This window comes from Xenopus tropicalis, chromosome 3, assembly GCF_000004195.4.
Source record: "Xenopus tropicalis strain Nigerian chromosome 3, UCB_Xtro_10.0, whole genome shotgun sequence".
NCBI classification, from domain to species: Eukaryota; Metazoa; Chordata; class Amphibia; order Anura; family Pipidae; genus Xenopus; species Xenopus tropicalis.
This window is the reverse complement of record NC_030679.2, coordinates 33,359,072-33,379,222: the sequence shown is the minus strand read 5'-3', so window position 1 is coordinate 33,379,222 and position 20,151 is coordinate 33,359,072. Positions and strand designations below refer to the sequence as shown.

Genomic DNA, 20,151 nt, shown 5'->3' with positions numbered 1-20,151 from the left:
TTTCATATATAAATGGTTCTTCTTTAAAGTTAGCATGTCACGTAATAGTGTTTTGTAGAAGAGCTTTACCTCCAAGATACAAAGGGGTGTTTAGGTTAAGTGATGGCTGTTTTTGAAGTTTCCCAAGGCTTTTGGGTAATCCTTTATCTACCACCAAGCTCAGCGACTGGTTCAGCATCACCAGCTCAACAGTGTGAAACAGCCCATCGTTGATTGTTTCCACGCTTTAAAGAGAAAACATAGAGAAGCGTTAAAGGCATACTTTATTGTGAAATTTGCATCAAAGTAAACACATTTGGAACAACGTTAAAGGGGTGAAGTCCTGTATAATCACATGATAAAAACCATAGTGAAAATCAGTTTGAGGTGTATCATTGGGAAAACAAGACAATTGAAAAGTTTCTAAAAATTGGCATCTATAATTGGCATTCTATAACATACAATTTAACCTGAAGGTAAAGCACCACTTTAATAGATGTTGCCTGCCTGCTCTTTCACTCTCATTCCAGGTATATGTTTTTCTGTAGCTGCTTGGTAAGGTATCCTTTTGCCACTTGTACCATGGATTATAACAAAGAAACACTTTCTGATATGCCCATCTCTGTATCATATTCCTGCTTACTTTACTTTACTGTTACCTTTACTTTTATCTGTAAAGATTCTTCTAATTGTCCCCTAAGGTTATTATATTTATTGTTATCATTCTTCTTATTCCCTTCATTATTGTTTTATTGGTCAAGAATCCAAACACATCCAAGCCAACACTGAATTACCATCAGTTGCTCTATTCTTCCCCTAGGTGGCAATGTGGTATCAGTGACAAGGAAATAATATTTTTGTGGTACGGTATAGGTATACCTTTCATTAACTGACCAATAAAATGTAAAAAAGAAAATGTAGTTTGCATTATCATAATGGCTCCTTTTGAAGATTATCTTCCCAAATAAAATGTTCAATTAATAACACTATGGGAGATCAATTTATTCTTATTTATATAGTGCCAACATGAAGCACAGTTTATAAACGCCAGCTTGTCTGCCATCAACCTAATAATACAGGTATTTGACCTGTTACCCAGAATGCTTGGGAGCTGGCATTTCTGGATAAGGGATCTTTCTGTAATTTGGAACACCATACCTTAGGGATACTAAAAAAACATTTAAACATTAAATAAACCCAACAGGATTGTTTTGTCTCCAATAAGGATTAATTATATGTTATATGTGAATTATTTGCTTAATATGGAGTCTCTAGGAGACGGTTCTTTCATAATTGGAGCTTTCTGGAGAAAGGTTTTTTTGGATAATGGATCCTATACCTATAAAACTAAATCACAGTTAAATGAACCAGAAGGCATGTGCTTCACACTGCAATAACAAAGAGCCTTAATCTGAAATAATAAATTGAAACATAATATTATTTAGAAGATTTAAAAGCTTAAGGGTAAATGTCTGATCTTTTATTTATTTATCATTTATCCTATATATTTTATGGTTTATCTTTTTTGCGGGATGATCTGCTGCATTTATTAAGAAGTCACTCTGACATTCTTTAAAAGCATGTTGTCCTCAATCCTCCCCATCATTTTGTCCCCAGCCTTATACTAATTCTTTTTAGCTGCGCTCCTTAAACCAATAAAAGCTTAGGGTGACATTTCTGAAAAGGCCACCGCATTTAGCTGTAGCAGTCTCGATCTCGGCGGCTCGCACAGTGGCAAAGGTAGCTGGCAAGCCATAAATCTTACAGTAACGAGGTGTCAGTTCAAATGAAGACCTCCTCCTTGATCAATACAAAGGGCAGAGGAATAATTAATACAGTGTTGCTTTAGGAAGCAGATCCATAATGGCCCATGATGAGGGAAATGCTGCTGTCCCTGCATTATTGTTTCCATGACGCTTGAGGCCAAGGGACATCCTGATCCGTAACCTCTTGGCTATCTCTAGAGGCCCACCCTCTATCAATGTTAATTAGTTTCATGTCGCAGGCCATAACCGGTAGACATGTACAGAGAGGAAATTAATTAAAGGGAGATTTACATAAAAAGCACCAAAAATCCCATTACAGCAAGTTTATTTTAATGAGCAACTGTAATTAGATAGCCGTCCAACTTTTCAAATACAGTGGACGTTGTTTAAAAGCAGATTTGAAAGCCATGAATAATGGCTCACTTCCATGATGTAAAAGCATTAGCGACTCCTTTATATTACGAATAATTGCTAGTCGCATCCCATTTCCTCAGTATGTTCACCATGTTGCCTCATTTCACATGTCAGTGGAACTTTCTACCATTTAGCATCAGATAAGCTTCTACATTTGCCCTATTGTCAAGCCTTCTTGCTGACCACCACTAAACTAGTATCTCAGAGGTGCACTTGACATAATTTATGAATTTAACTTCCCATATTATATCTGTATTGCTCTTTTCCTTCACAGACTGTATGCTACTTAAGGAAAAAAAATTCCCAACTTGTCATTCATTTGTAATAACGGAACCTTTTATACCAGTAAAGATGTAGAAGTAAATTCCAACATATTGGAAGATATTTTGATTCTAACATTTTTTCATTTAGGGAAAATTGTAATGATAAGGACATCTCATTACTCTCAATGTAAGGTGGTTAATGTGCCTTGGGACTGATTATCAACTGAAAACACGTGTGAAATCTACGCAATTCCTATTAACAACCCATGAAGAGATCACATCCATAGGCATTTTTGCCCCCAGGGATCAGTAGACCACCAGGATCGTGTCCTGTGAGTACCATTGCCAAATGAGTGTGATATCACAACTTATGTCACATATGGATATCTATCTTAGCACAAAACTCATGGAATTTGTCTTCGCAGTATGTGAGAACAGCTAAATTTCAGGCACAAGCATCTCCCTAAGATTCATACGCTTCACACAGTGCTGGACATTATGTAACTCCTTCTGTGGCAAAAGTCTGATGGAATGAATGGTGGTGACATTATCTATTATCTTAGTATTAATGGATATGTTCAAGACAAGGGTTAAAAATGCTTGTCTATTTCAGAAGCGTTCCATGCTATTTTTAATGTGCTGTACTTGCAGCTCCATGGTGTCCCTAACCAGCTGTAATCAGGATCATAAAACAACTTGTGCATCTGTACTTTCTCTTTCTGTAAGCACAATGACCCTACTGGAGCGGTGAAGGTAAATTGACAGATGGGGTACTACAAGGTTTTGCTTGACTTCTAGATCAGAATAATGCAAGAAATCTTTATATTGCTGGTTAAATTGCTAATACCACAACTACAAATCTCTAAGAAATATCACTTGATATTGCTGTTATTCTGCTAAAAAACAATGAAAACAATGAAATTGCACAAAACTTAATCCGCACACACTTGCAGTTATGGTTGTATTGTGGGAAAAGCACTGCATTATGGTTAAAAAAACAGGGCAAATTGCATCCAAAGTTGCAGTTTTTACCCTTCCCTTGTGCACGTCAACGAGCCTTGTTGGTTTCTGCAGCACAGTTCCATAGGTAGACGCCAGTCAGCTTTCTGGGCTGATTATGGCTGCATATATTGCCCTCACTAACAATATTCTTCAGGACAAAAACACATAGGTTCACAGTCCAACACAAGCAGGACAAAATACCAGTAAACAACAGAAAACCACATGTTGTGAACAAGTCTGGTCAAGAAGAATTAACCTCTATTATCAAATGACATAAATCTATGTTGGAGAAGTATTATATAATTATCGTTAATACCAGGAGCCTTGATATTCCAGTAATCCATCTAGTACCCAAAAAAAGAAGAGAAACCCAAGAACATTTGGATTTATAAAGATCGCTGAGGTTAGAGACCACAGTTGAATTTATCATTTTGTTATGCAGTATTCAATCAAGCATGCAGCAAAATACATTTGCACCAATTTTCCAAGACACAAAGGAGAATAGACACATGTCAACTCCCTTCCATGTCTATATTTAAGGAAAATATGGAGCAAGTTGTAGCATTTTCCAAAACATTATTTTTTTTAAAGTAAAAATATTAAAGATCATATTTGTCATAAAGAAGAAAGATTTGCCATGTTAAAATATCTATTCTACACCACTGGAACAGAGTCATTATTTTGTACATGGCTGCTTCATTAATTGTATACCATGTGGTATCAAGTATGTTGATCTACTTCTCAATTTAAACTTATGTCTCTAGTACATACTGGTATCTTTTTAGTAAATTACTGTATACAGATTAGAGTAGAGTTGCCACATTGCCAGTATTTTAGCGACCTAGTTAGTAAAACTGCCAAGGCCAGGGTCAGTATTACAAATTTACTTGCAATGTAGTTGTCGGAAAATTTTTTTACTCATAAGTTTAGCCCCTGGCCTGCCCACTAAATTTCCCGATGTGCTGCAACTCTAATTTAGAGACCAATAGCAAGAAATCTTTTACATGATGGGATTTTCCTCCAGCTGTTACATTTAAATTTTTATTTAGAGAGGATTCATTTGCATTCCTCTGTAGTGATAAGCAAATCACTTTGCTGAAAAGTTTGTGAAAATGCAAAAAATTTGCGGAATGCATTTAAGTCAATAGGTGTTTTCCGCGGCTACCACACAATTTTTTTTTTCCTCACTCCAAACGCATTATAGTTAATAGGCAGTTTTGTGAAAAAATGCGCAGAATTTCAAATCCATGCCTTGCAAAAATATTCGCTCATCACTATTCCTCTGTTACAATAGTAAGACAGCTCTAGAGCTACAAACTGCTCTTTACTTGATAAAACACTTTTGCTGAAATTTGTAAAAAAAACATACGTTTTTACAATCAGTTTTCTGCGCATGTGATGTAGAGACAGAAGCCTGAGGAACCTTTCTAACACTCTCATCTTCTCATTTCTTCCAGTCTTAGCTCTGTTTTCAATTATTTCTGTAAACCATTTAGACTCAGGCAAACTACTCCCCTGAGACATGATACCATGTGATGGATTCTTGTAGTCATTCATTCATTCATCCATTCATTCATTCTTTACATACATTTTGCTTTCCAGGGAAAAATACTGTAAACCAGTGATTTTCAAAACCATGCTGTATTATTCACCTATAGTTATTTTTAGTTTATTTACATTTATTTAGGTACTTACCTATAGACTGTAGTTGGAGGTGAGTTCAACGTGTCATAGATTAATCGTACATGCCCTTGATACAATTCTAATGCAAGTGGATCATTGTCCCCTTTATATAAAAGGATTCCATTGTCTTTATCAGTGGCAACCTAAAAAAGAGAATAAGTTGTCAGAATTCCAATGTTATTTTCCCAAAAAACACATGCTGGGAGATCAAGCATTTGGCTAAAGGTTGATTGTCTCTGTTTAGTTGAGATCTCACAAGCTGGTTGGGCGTACCTCACATTCTGTCTGTATATAGCATATAAAATAATCCTTCCTTTCTGCTTATATATGCTTTTATTTTGATGGATTCTTTTAGCACTGTGATGAAACATTTTTATTTACAAAAGCAACATAATATCAGAGAAACAAAACACAAGAGAGGTCATTTACTACCTGCAGGGCAGGGTGCAACAATCACAAACAATCCACCATGATTTTTACACTCTTTCAGATAAAATAATTTTTTCAGGTCTTTGGGAGAGACCACAATGTGTCCCGTGAATTCAGTACTGCCTGTGTTCAGCAATGCTGCATTCATAAGTGGTGGGAAGGCACCTGGGCATCCTAACCGCCCACCTAACTTGCACACTATTCTGAATACAGCCACAACTATACACAAGTGCCTTTTAAAGGAGAACTAAAGCCTATAAATGAATACATATTAAAATGCCATATTTTATAAACTGTACTTTTAACACTAGCCTGATGTTTCAGCATATCAATAGCAGCAATGATCCAGGACTTCAAACTTGTCACAGAAACTCCCTATCTTGGAAAGTGTTTGCAACACCCACATGCTCAGTGAGCTCTGGGCAGCTGCTGAGAAACTAAGCTTATGGGTTGACCCAAATTATAAAGCAGAAAATGAGGTAGGCTTGTCATAGAAGCTGATGATACAGGGCTGATTATTAAATTCTGATGGTTTCAGAGCTGCCATGTAATGAGAATCTGAATTAATATCTAATCAGCTTCATATTCTTGAGTGGTCCCTAAGCTCAGGTAAGTGACTGCAGCACAGAGCATGTGCAGGGAATCAGCAGAAAAGAAGATGGGGAGCTACTGGGGCAGCCCTGCTAAAGGGCTGTGGTTGCCTTGGGCTGGCACACTGTTGTGCCCCTTAGTGCTCTTGCACTTAAAAACAAGAAACATGTGATGGATGTACAACTGAGAGGTAAAGGAGGGTTTTGTGTTAGTGCATTTTTCCTATCTATGTCAGATTCTTAAGAACTTTCTTATACTAAGTATAAAAAGGTGATTATTTTTGTAGGCTAGTGCATTTGTCAGATTGCAGAACCAGCACTAATACTCAAAGTGACAAGCTGCAAAAAAACCTGAAACCTTGCTGATAGCAAGTTCTGGTTTATAAATTATAGCTCAATTATGTCCAACTTAAATCCTTACTTTGTACCACGAGAAGAAGATTTTGCCTTATATATCACGCATCATATGAAACAGTGACCGCACCATCTTACCGCCTGTATCTCATTGCTAACTTGTTCTTTATTTTATGCAGCAGAAGAACTACAATGTTAAATCCATGAAAGTCTGTCTTTTTACTTCCTATAGCCTAGGGAATACAGGGGTGTCTAATGTCAGATTTCTGGCTGCCAGGAAGGCTATTCAAATCCTTAAAGAGACTGCACAGCTATGAACTTTCAACTGCCCTGAGTCTCGATGTCTGCTCCATTAGGGCTCATTAACACTTATAATACCAGTCGCTGAAATATCTGTTCACACTTGTTTCACATTTGATTAACTTCATCCATCTTTGCTGGGGAGGTAGTAAGTTAAAGTCTGATGCCAAAGTTGCATCCAGAGGTCTCATTTCTGTACAGCTTTTTAAACATTAATAGGGTCATTTTAAATTGAATTGACTGTGGAAGATTGGATTTGCAGTACAGGTATGGGATCCCTTATCTGGAAAACTGTTATCCAGAAAGTTACAAATTACGGAAAGGCCATCTCCCATAGACTCCATTATAAGCAAATAATGCAAATTTTGAAAAATTATTTCTCTTTTCTCTCTCTGTAATAATAAAATCAGTACCTTGTACTTGATCCCAATTAAGATATAATTAATCCTTGTTGGAGGCAAAACAATCCTATCAGGTTTATTTAATATTTAAATGATTTTTAGCAGACTTAAGTTGTGCAGATCCAAAATACAGAAAGTTCCCTTATCCGGAAAACCTCAGGTACCCGGCATTCTGGATAACAGGTCCCATATCTGTACTTGCACTTTTACAGGCATTACTATACAGGTTGCTACCACAGGCAGATACAGAGATCATTCATATATTCAATTGCCATGACTACATGTGGCATACAAATCTACTACTGTTTTAACTTCTAAGAAGGCTTTGTTGAGATGAAAATAATGCTATATCTTTAATTAATAAAATATATATTTAATGAATTAAATAAAGTAAGAGAACAGTATTCTGAAACTATCCACAGGATTTCTTCTTTAAATTTTGTAAGTAAGAAAGTTAAAAAAAAATGAAATAAAACTGTTCGAACGGGTCTAAATGTCAGAAGTGAATTAAATGAAGGGCGCCTTATGAAAAACAAGTTAGTAGGCAATATTGTGGTAAAGCTTAATGGATTTTGCACATATGCTGAAGGGCCAAGGGGATAATTATTCAAGATTTATAATGCCAGGTAGCTGTACACCACAAAGGAAGAGTCATGCTAAGGGTTACAGTGAATAAAGACAGACACTGATTAATGGGGACTTTGATTTGTGGAACAGCCTTAAAAAGGATAATGTTTTTAATAAGTACATCTAACGTTACTGATTCTCATGCTTTTCAGTTGTACCTGAGACTCTAGATCAGTTAGAACAGAGACAAGCAGCTAGGCTGATATCTTTCTTCAAGATAACCTTAATATCCAGTGGTGAGCTGAGATGCTGGGAGGCAACGCAACACTTGAGAAGTTGTGTTGTCCTTAACAAAGAAACTCTATATTTAGCCGACAATGCCCATGCCCCAGGGTATCCTCAATTTTCTGTCATGACCTTAGTAAACAGTATTTTTTCAAGTTTGTTACACAAATGGCAGAATTGTACACAAAGGCAGGACATAATAGAGCTCATTTAAGCCCACAGACCTAGTGGGCGACTTGCACTTTTCCCCACAGTGGGAATTAAGAATTTTGATAATTTTTTTCCACACTGCAACAAATCATTCAGGGTTTAAAGTAAATTGTTAAATCTGAAACCAAGTTATCTTTTTTTTCTGAACTATAACCATGAAGATACACATAATAATGGATAGATATCTGCATACCTGCAGGGATATATTGGCTTGCGGACGAACACTGGAGCCACTCAGTTCAACATACGAATCCTTGCCGACAAAGTTCACCGTGATCAACTTTTCACATCTTTGACCCGCAAAACCTGCTAAGCAGCGGCAGACAGGTTCTTGTTGCACAACTATACACTGGGCTTTATTCTGGCACTCATAGTTATCACAAGGACTTGTCTGGAGAAGAACCATGGGTGGGGAAATTTCACAGAAGAGACCACTGAAAAAAAAAGAAGTTAAAAATGAACTTGCAAAATGTTTACATTTGTATCAGTAATTCAGTTCCAGTGACAGTATATTAATATATGTATCTGAAATGTAACGGCTCCTTTGAGTTGCCCTTATTGTAGAGGCCACAACCCTAACATTCATTTGTGTATATGGAAAAATGTCTCTACATTTTGGTGGTTCTTTGTATATTAATATCACTTCCTAGCATAAAACAAACTCCCAGAATTTAAAGTATTGAAGATTTTCTAAATCATTGTGTTAATCTCTTGATGGGGAAATTTGTCAAATCTGTTTCAAGAGAAGTCAAGACACGGAAAAGAAAAGGTGGTTAATGGCAGCTATTAATCATGAATAGCGACTATGCTTGAGACACTTGGGTGAGCATAATGTCTTTTATAAGGTGTTTTTATACTCAGAATACAAACCACTAATCACCGCAAGAAAGTCAACCACCTGATCGAAGGACTGTGACATAAGGGACGTATTCCCGTATTCAATAATGTGTTTTCAGGCCGAAATCCAGCTGCAAATCTCCATGGGCCTAAGCCCAGGAAAGTACTTACACAAGAAACCAGCAGCAACACACTGTCATACCATTCTCAGCCTGACAAATATAATTCTGGCATTGCTTGTAGCTATATTTCTTTGGTTTAAATGTACTAAAACATCAAATGAGAAGAACTAGCAGGACTTATCCAACTGCAGAAAAAACAGTATCTGTTTCCTGGAATGTGCTCCATCTGAAATATCTGTATTCCTAAGGTTACTACTAAGAGGAGAGATTTAACAATTTATACTAATTCGTTTTTTTGTAGAGCTGTCACCTGCAAAAACATATGAACAGCATAAAAAATAAGATATTTTGTACTTTCTGTCCTAGCTTAGTTAACATGTTACCAGGTATATTCTTGTTCTTTACTTGATAATTCTAGGGCAAAATGGTGAACTTTAACCCCAATTCCTTTACAGGCCCCCTACAGCAGCACCCTTGGAAGCAAATGTCAGGTAAGAAACTCAAGGACTTGCTCAGAGCCAGGTTATATTTAAAAGTATGCTTTACTGGCCTAGGCTAACTTTGCATTGGCATTTATAATCTAAGCGGCATGCAATAAATTATGTCCAAGGTCTTAAGACTTCCATGTCCAACCTTCTGCTTATTCCAACATTTTATAATGTAGATAATTAGACTGCAATTAGTCTTTCTGGATTCAAAATCCATTACTCTGGTCTCTTTCTCTACATATGGATGAGGCATTGGGAATCATAGTGGGAGGGGAGGAGGATATTTCTGAAAATCAATGCTACCTGGCCATCCGAGTGGCCTGTGGAACGTCTGATCATATTACTTGAGGAAAACTTTTCAGATAAAGATTCTTTTATTACACAAAAACTGCTTTACGTGTATAAAAGTGTTCTTACCTGAACCCTGGTGGACAGACACATGTATAACCTCCAATATCATCTATGCACTGTGCCCCATGTCTGCATTTATGGTTGGCACAGTCATCTTCATTTGTTTCACAGTTCTGACCAACAAACCCAGGTGAGCATTCACACCTAAAAAAATCAAAAACTATTTATGTCCATATGCTAGTTTTTACAAATAATTCAATAATTGATTTAATATTTTTTAAGTGTTGTTTCTTTTTACCAAATACACCTAATGCAGTAGTATGTTATATGCCAGTATGTTAAAAGGGATATGTAAATGTCTGGAAAGCCCTTGGACGATGGACACCATGGCTATGCCAACAGATTGATAAAACACAATAATATTTCATTAACAAGTGATATTTATAGTTAGGACCACCATTAGAAATCCTGTACAAGTTATTGGTCAAGACCACCCCATGAACACAAATGCTTAGTACCAACATTTTTGGCCATGCCCATTGTATCCACTACAAAAAAGATTATCTAGCACATAGGTAGGTTTGGCTATGATAAAAGCTTGAACTTGATTGATGTGGTTCTCTTACCAACCAAAACTAATCTGATAAAAATAATTTTACTGAAAGCAGGGGTGTAACAAGAAAGAAAGAAGACCCTGAAACTGTTGGGGGGGGGGGGGCAATTGGGATTTTGATTGATAAGCAGCTGCACTCTTGCATAGAATGAATTATTAATAAAGAATGGAGCCAGGGAATGTGCATTGATAAATCCATTGAGGTGTGATAATTCCCAAGTGCTCTTTGCACAAAACACATTCCGTGAGCATGAGGCCTGCAAAATATGCATGGGCTGACTGCCACTGGCTTAGTAGTTCTATGCACAAGTGGCCACATCCAATAAGGTGTAATTAGTATTCCCCACAATAAGATAAGCATAGGGGTGTTTGTCTGTTTAGTACATTTAGCCCTGAAGCCTGAAAAAAAATGTTGACAGAAGTGTACACTCCTGGCTCATTATTGATCAAAAGTTAAGCATTTTATACTAATATAATTTTATCTCTAAGGCATAACTAACAAGATATTCTATTTAGCTGGAAAATCTACATTTTTTTGAGGGGGGGTTATTTATAGGTGACCACTAACTCCTTGGGCCTTTATCACAGCCATAAAATACTTGGAAGGTAAACCATCGCTATAATGAAAGTGTCAGCACACCTGATTATAAGAGTTAGCTCCTGGAAAATGCAAACTCAAACTTTTTGCTCTCTGTATTGTTTCATTATAAGCAGGCCAGCTGCTGTAACCACACATCTCTCACTAGCATCAATTAACACATTCAGGTTTTTTTCACCCCCCCCTCCCCTTTTCTTAAATATTCCATTTTGCACCTATATGAAAAGCCAACAAGCTTGTATGAAGAAGTGCTGAAGAAATGGACAGAGAAAGATTTTTTTGGAATGCACTGGTTGGCAAGCTTGATTTCTCTCTAATGAAACTGTGTATTGCAGGTAGCCCATACTGCAAACTAGGTGAAAGCTGATAAAGAAGGATGAAGCTGATGACTAATATGCCAAATATATGTAGACAAAATGGCTGTTCCTTTTCTTAGGGGGTGATTTATCAAGGTTCGAGTTTGATTCTTTTTTACAATTTTTTTTTCTGATTAGAGCCTTTTTGCTCTATAAAACTCAAATTCGAATTATGGTTCAAAAACGAATGTCTAGTATTTATTTAGTGCAAAAAAAACAAAAACTTTAATGCAAAACTTTGCCATCTAAGAGCTTGTGAGTTTCTACAGAATCAATAGGAGTAGTGAAACGTCTTTAATGATTACCAAACATGTCCAGTTGCTTTAAATTTATTTATACTAGATATACTATGACCTGGATGAATGAAAATCTTCATAGACAGAATCAATAAGAGTTGTTTAGGTCAAGCTATATTTTCAATTCAAGATATTCGTGTTTTGTTCGAGTTTGTAAACTCAAAAATTTGAGGTATTCAAGGTTTTTATTTTATTTCTTTACCACATGAATGAATAAGCGAGCATTTGATACACGAATGTATTCAATGTAGAAAAACAAACTTGAATTCACAAACTCGTAAATTGATAAATATGCCCATTAATGAGCTTCTTTTGGCCCAATTACAATGAATGTGGCTTATCAGTGGCATCCACCCAAGCAATCCATTTCATTGCAGCTATTCTACACCCATTTACTTATATTACAGTCTGGCTTTTAGGCTGGTTAAACCTCAGACCTCATGCTTAGTAAGAAAGGACATGAACCCTATCAATTGCACTTATGTTTCATGCAAGAGGTCACCTACAAATAGCCAACTCACTGGTACCTGTATGTTAAGTTGCTATGTTAATACAGTAATTACAGTGGTAATAATGTGACTTACATGTATCCCTTGTCTGTGGAAATACATTTGGAATCATGCAGGCATGGATTCAGCTCAGGAACACAATGATCAATGACTTCATCACACAGTTCACCTGAAACAGATACAACAAGGATTGAATCACCTCAAAAATGATACTAAAAAAACAGTAAATGCAGTCTGTCAAACTGATATAATTAACATAAGCATTATATAAATCATTCATATATTCTGCCACAGGCTAGAAAACCTTTGATCCCTTTATGGCGAGGGGAAGGGGTGACCTGGAATATAGGTTTAAGGCAGAGTAACCGTGGGTCACCATCTCTATTCTGCTATTTAAGAGACCTTTGTCTAGATTCCACATAACTTATTTTTGTCTATATTGCTCCTCTATTCTCCTTTACTGTACCAGGAAATTTATTTTTGTACCATTTTCATCATATCAGAAATAAGTTACCATGGCTTGGAATTATGCCTTGTGTTGAGGTATTGTTATGTTGTACTGCCAACCTCTGACCCGGCCTCTTACAGCCTCTAGATTGCCTCCTTGTAATTATTAGATTCCACATACAGTATCCATGGTGACCATAACTGTACAAATGCCTCCCATCTATCTTTGTCACAGAATATTATTCCCTCAAAATGTTTTATTCTAGTCATTCCTACAACCCAGTCAAGAATACTTAAGTGGTGTGGCCATCTTAGAGAACCAGGGTCTAACAGGCTGCTGTAAAGAGGAATCTAGTTAACTATATTTTAGCTAATTGTGCTGATATGGACATTATAGATAGAAGTGCACCCGAATATTTTGCCGCAACTGCGCTGAGCCGATTGATGCTGGAGCCTCCACCTGGTTTATAGGTGGCTGTAGCTCTAGGGTTCCCACAACAGCACTTGTAACTAGACAAACTGCACTCAATTCTGAACTGGAGGCAGGAGGAAGGTGCGATGCACAGTGCAGCTATATGGAAGGGCAAGAAACCCTTGCTGACAAAAGTATGGCATTTTTGGCACAACTGACTATAGACAGGTGCAAGTAAATGACCCCTTTAGTGACATTCCAATTAACTTTATTTATTTTGTCTGTTTTGTTTTATTATTATTAGCATTCCTGTTCTGCCTAATTTCATCCTACAATTACAAACGCTATCTTTGCAACCAAAAAAAAGCAGAATGTCCATAAGGGTTCAGTTGTATTTCTTTTCTTATTTTGAATTGTTTAATTTTCTTTTTCTTACCCTTTCATTCCAAGCCTGAGAGCTACAGGACAATAAAGTAAATATTTTACAAATCACAAAAAAAGAAGACAAATTGCATATTGTCTAGAATACTGCTGTCTACATCCTACTAAAAGTTAATTGTAAGGTGAACTACCCCTTTAACTGGAAAATAAAACACAACCATTCGAATAAAGACCAACAATAATGAGGCTGCTACTCATCACCTCAGCATTTGGTAACATTTATAAAGGTCACACTACTGCTAAGTGGCTTGTATGACCATTATTATATACAGTAGGGGGTATATTATACCAAGAATAATTAGAATAAGAATAATTATTATAAGAATAATAATATTTTACTGTATGTTCTAATATAGTTTCTGTTATTTGTATTACTGTTGTCTGGGAATAATTGGCTTTTGGGATAACCATCATTGAAAATGTGATTTTCTCATTTCTTAAAACTTTTCTTGACAGATTGTTATTGCTGGCATAATGAATTAATTCACTTATTATGGGCACACTTTCAGAAGAGACTTGATATAAATGCTGCCCTGAAAGAAGTGTCAATATTATAGAATTAATAGGGGCTCTTATTTACTAACAGGAGTGTGGTTTGTACCTGTGCTGTAAGCCTCCTAAAGCAATCAGATTTTTCCGTGGTGAGCTCTAATCTCACATTTTCATAAATCTGCTTCTAAATGTTCCTTAAAAGCTTTGCAGATTGTAGTCTAGAACCTGTAGTTACCACCTGCTCCAAGCAAGTGGTAGTTACTGTGTTCCCTGTGGCAATATTGTTAGCTGAGTCTGCTCAGCAATTTTTCTGCTCCTCAGTGCCGGACTGGCTCTCCATAATACCAAGAAAACTGACCATTTGGCCTGTTTCATGGTCATTCCCTATTTCTGAATGGGAATAAGAGGAGAAATAGATGGAAGAATAGATGTTAGCATGTACATAAAAGAGACAAGGAGAATAAAGAGGTTGAAAAATAGTTTGGAGAGAGGGCCTGTGGTCTATGGTTTTCTGGTGGGCCCCGGGGTCCCAGTCCGACACTGCTGCTCCAACACCAAAACAAAATTTATGCATTTTTTTCTGCTTTCTGTTCCTGTGGGGCTTTCATGCATTCAACCACAAGGTAACGCAGGAGGAAAAAGTGCTGAACACGGGTGGCAACACATCAAGTTGTGTAGCAACTCAGTTTGTTGCTTCCTTGTGGCACTGCAATATGTAATGAGCATATTATGTTGAGCTCTTCCAGCTGAATAAAATAAGTGGTCTGCCATTCCTGAGTTACAAGATAAAAAGACTGATGGTGGTTCCTGGGCAATTGCCTGTTTGGAGCAAGGAGGAAAGAATAGTCCAGTTTGCATAAAACTAAAATGAATTTCTGCACAATAACCCGGGGGAAGGCAGTGTGGAGTGTTTCCTTTTTTTTTGCCTCTTTTTACACTTCCCATAGATATCAAAAGCTTAAAATCTTTTGTACAAGAACCTTTGTAATACTTCTTGTCCACAATCATGCCTCCTACCTGTATAGTTAGGTGGACAGAGACAGATGTAGTTGTTAATTCCATCCACACATGTAGCGAAATTCTCACAGTCATTGTCCTCACAGTCATCTGGATTTATTTCGCATTTCTCGCCTTCAAAACCCAAAGGACAAGAGCAACTGCAAAGTTAAACAGGTAAATGGTTACAAACATTCTCTTGTCACTTTTAATTTACCTTTTTTTTTGTCTTTGTACGTTTCAGCTATTAGCATTAAAAATGTAACCAGACACAATGAAATAACTAGTGAAAGAAACAGATGTATCCTCTACGATGGTAATAGCTACTAGGAGCAAGCTGGGAAAAAGTTTGCAGTAGAATTTTTATTATGACAAATTAGTAGTAGTAGTCTGACATAGCAATTAAAATGATAAGAGGTACACTGATGGGAATAATGCGCCAAACTAAATTGCAATTCTCAGGGCCAGAGTTAGAAGAAGTGAGTCTTGGTCAGCAATGGAGGGGCTCTCAGCAAAATGAAAATAAAGGATGTCCACTCTCTCAACAGCTGGATAGTCACAAGTCAGAGACATATCTGGCATAAATACCAAGAATATCAAACAGATATTACACAGTGCCCTACAGGTCATACTCTCAATAACTGTTAGGCAAATTTAAACAGTGGTCAAGCCTATTGGGACTTTGCTCCATTCCCCCAAACCTGACGTCACTTTGCAAGGAACAATTGCATTTATATAGGGATGCATCCAAATTCAGTTTGGGAATTGGCCAAATCCAAGCCTTTTTCAAATGGATTTGGATTCAGGTCGAATCCAACTGCCTGGCCGAACTGAATCCGAACCCTTAAAGAAGACATTATATATAATTTAATATAGTCACATTTTTTCTCTCTCAAAAACTCTAGTATTATAATTCAAATTCTTGATTTTTAGCACAAAAAAACTCAAATTGTGGAAAAAAATACAAATGGTGATAAATACCCCCCCCAAGGATATAAAATACAACTGTGTATAAATAAACTCATCATTTCCAACTGTTTTGATTACCATTCGTTTTATATTGGCAGCTATCAATATAAAGGTGTAAAGTTGTAAACAAAATGTGATTTCATGCCTTTCAGGCTTGTTACTATTGGTTTTTGCTGAATGATCTCCAATTGCTTTCCTCTAATCAGAAGAGCCCGTGCAGATTTCAGTGCCTGCATTCTCCAGTGCCCATGAATGATTAACAGCTACAAGACCTAATTCAATTACAATGTGTACATTATACTAAGTTTTTTTTAATGTTTCACAAGGTATTATGTGGCTTTAATCAAAATGACTACACAAAAATATGTTATGCTCATTTCCAGGGAGTTTGGAGGGCTGCAAGATCCAATAACATTATTTATTTATAGATTAATTTGATTGGGCTAAAGCACTGTTTTCAGTGAAACTAATCATTTGAGTTTGACCTTTTCTAGAACTGGGTACTTATGTAATTACCACCTTGCATCAATATGTAAGAGGTCTTTTTTGACAGGAAGATTTGTAACTGTGGGAAAGGCAGAAATGTAATAAGTCTAACCAGAATAAAATGCATAAATTATAATAAATAACATCACTTATTACATGTTTTAAGCAAAAATGTAGCTAAATTTGTATTTGTGTAGTTTTTGTATTTTTTCCTTCCTCACCCTTGATATATGAAAAAAATGTGAATGCTACCTTATGGGGCAGATTTATCAAAATGTGAGTTCAGAGCTTAATACATAAAAACTCACCCACGTTCTATTCATTCCTATGGGGTTTTTAGAAGCGTATTTATCAAAAAGTGAGTTCTAACTTTCATCCATTGATAAATATACTTCTTAAAATCCCATAGGAATGAATAGAATGTAGGTGAGTTTTTATATATTCAGCTCTGAACTCACATTTTGATAAATCTACCCCATGTATTAAAAAATCTGATTTAAAAAACAAACAAACAATCAAATAAAACCATGACATAAAAAAACTCGAATCAAATTTATTTTTTATTCATAATTTTTACGGGTCCACAAGCATACCACCACGTCCAGGGTGGCAGTAGTTCTAGGGGAAGATTTATCAAAATGTGAGTTTAGAGCTTAATACATAAAAAAACCTCACATTTTATTCATTCCTATAGGATTTTTAGAAGCATATTTATGAATGGGTGAAAGTTAGAGTTCACCAGTTGATAAATACACTTCTTAAAATCTCATGGGAAAGAATAGAATGAGAGTTTTTATGTATTAAACTCTAAACTCACATTTTGGTAAATCTTCCCTACTAGTGTCAATAGATCACTTGCACACTATCCATCAGAGCACGGTGGCTGGAGGACTGACCGTGGGTTTAAGGCTTTATTTGTATTTACCAGGCGCAAACAAAAATTCCATGCCAAATGTTAAATTACCTGAACCCATCTTTATTTGCCTCATTTGTGTGGCATGTACCTCCATTTTCGCAGGGAGCTTGAATGCAGGCATTGATTGGGATGTCACAGTCTCGGCCCTGAAAAACAAAACAAAATTCCGTAAATGGAAAGATTCACTCACAGATCCCTCTTATTTACCAAACCCCAAGCCTTTTTTTGCAAAGTCAATTTATTTCACAATCAGAAGAGGGCTGTTCTAAACATAGTTTCAAGGGGTGAAGACAATGTGATCCCAAAACTTGAAGACTTGTTCAAGGCTTGTTTATATTGGTCCATATAGAACACTATGACGTGGTTCTAGAATGATTAGAGTCTACCTGTGGTAAAATATCCAGCTAAAAAGAGATTGTGAAAATTCAAGCTATATTTATTGCTGTCAAATATATCCATTTGTTGCTAAAAGCTACATGTCATCAGATTGTGTTATATAATAAAGGTATATATCCTGTTTTTTCTCTCTGCAATTAGGTAGGGTAATATAATCAACCTCTTTCATGGCAGAACTACCCTTAGGAAATACTGTGTGGACAAGAAAGTATTTTCAGTATTACTAAAAGATACAGTGTCCTCTCACACAAAAACTTTTTCCCATCAAACAAAGAACCTTAAAAAATAATTCCTCTACTTATATCCAGGATGCTGAATATGTTTCTAGCAAATATAAACTGTACATAACATGAAGGGACTGCAAGAAAACTGGAAGTAATACATTATACAAAACCCAATTATCCATTTGTTCCCTGCTTGAACAGGATTTGGTCCTCATAATACACTAGATCTATTTCTACCAGGCACTCTATGACATTATCTACGATTATCGTTTATGCCAGCATGACTTTATCTGGCATGCAATCAAATAAAGACTTGAAGCAGCAGCTGCAATTTTTAGTGACTTCCCTGTCCTAGTTAATAAATCATGGATTTCTGCTTGGTAGTAATTTACACCTACTTGGCACCCTTGGCCCTCATTTTTATTTATAACAAAATGATTTATGACCACCCTGAGAATAATACATTGTTTTTTATTGTTTTATCTTGTAATGCAGATTTTGGCTGTGGAAAACAGAATACATATGGAGGATGATGTCAGATACAGTTACAGACACTTTGGGTTAACACACCGTGACCACCAGATGATGTGGAGTCATGGATAATATTGCCTTACAATACAGAACAATTATGGAAAAAGATCCACTGGAAACAATAAACATTCAACCTGAAATTAATCAGTTACTAAATGAATCATGCACTCCCCAAGTCAATCCTTTCCAAAACAATAAATAATAAAGTTAAAACAAGGCAGCCATTTTAAATATCCAATAATAATGCCAGCAACCATTTGGAGGGAGGGTTTTTCTCGGTTACCAGATACATAAATTGCTATCTGCATTTAAAGTAAGAGCCTTATACCAAGTACATTTCTGAACATAATTTTAAATTAGATGCCTCCTGGCAAGTGCTAGAAACTGTTACTCAGGTTCCCTTTCTGGCACAAATTAGCCCACAAGAAGACATGCCAGAAACTGCTAATGTTCACTGTTACTTCTGTTTTGTGCTCTTTGGTTTCTACAAATGTATTTTAGCCAACAGTTTGTGGTAAAGAGCATTAGGCTTTTATAGTTCTTAAATGAATTATTCTGAATGGCTTTGGGGAGAAAAAAAACATTTTAGATGACAAAAAATAAATGTTTTTTTACATAGTGTCATGTCAAAATTTTCAAATGAACAAGAGCAGAGGTGTTCATCCTGAGGAAGATGCAGCTGCAGGTTAGATATCCATGAACAGAAAACCCAATCCAGATAAAGAGAACTATAGTTATACTGTTGTAAATAGTTGTACTATACTACACTACACTATATAAGTGCCATGGCTTTTAGTCATTCAGCCTTAGTTTCAAGAGTATATCACTCCAAATCTCACCCTCAATAACTTTTAAGATACACTTCTAGACCTATCCAAGGGGGGGGCGCCATAGTTTATTAATTTGTGCCCTAGAGGATGGCAGGAAGAATGTGCTTACCATACACAAGTATATTTAAAAACATTTAGGCCAGAAAATTATCTCAGAGAAGTCAACTAACCCAATATAATTTTGGTGGCAATTATCCAATACTAGATTTTTATTTTTAGATTAAATTCCTTTTCACACTTAATGGTAACATGAAATATGGGTTTCAAAAAAACCTGAAGTGCATCAACATCTCTATTCTTGCACAACTTTGGTGCCAGATGATTTAAGATTTAATTTGTCTTAAATGCTAGCCAATATCTGAAGATTTTCTGTTTTTTCATTTAATCTCTGTAGGAAAAAATATATACTCTTTTTTCAGGACAACATAAGCTTTCTAAAGCTTTCTACATTTTTGTGTAATTCCTTTTCTGTCACAAGATATATGCACTTTATATAACTTATAAAATATGTATACATTACATTTTTCATAATACTAATAAATATGCCACAAGCAAAATCCCTGCTAATTTGGAAAGCTGCATGTATCATGAGGACATT

At 36.1% G+C, this 20,151-nt stretch overlaps 1 protein-coding gene across 1 annotated transcript in view; it reads right to left on the bottom strand.

The window, feature by feature from the left end:
* Positions 1-20,151, bottom strand: part of slit3 (slit guidance ligand 3) — a 382,174-nt gene that overhangs the window by 3,690 nt on the left and 358,333 nt on the right. The window contains 7 exon segments of the mRNA NM_001079270.1: positions 70-224; positions 5,120-5,250; positions 8,437-8,677; positions 10,108-10,245; positions 12,489-12,582; positions 15,223-15,362; positions 17,621-17,718. Coding sequence (NP_001072738.1) covers positions 70-224; positions 5,120-5,250; positions 8,437-8,677; positions 10,108-10,245; positions 12,489-12,582; positions 15,223-15,362; positions 17,621-17,718 — 997 coding nt within the window.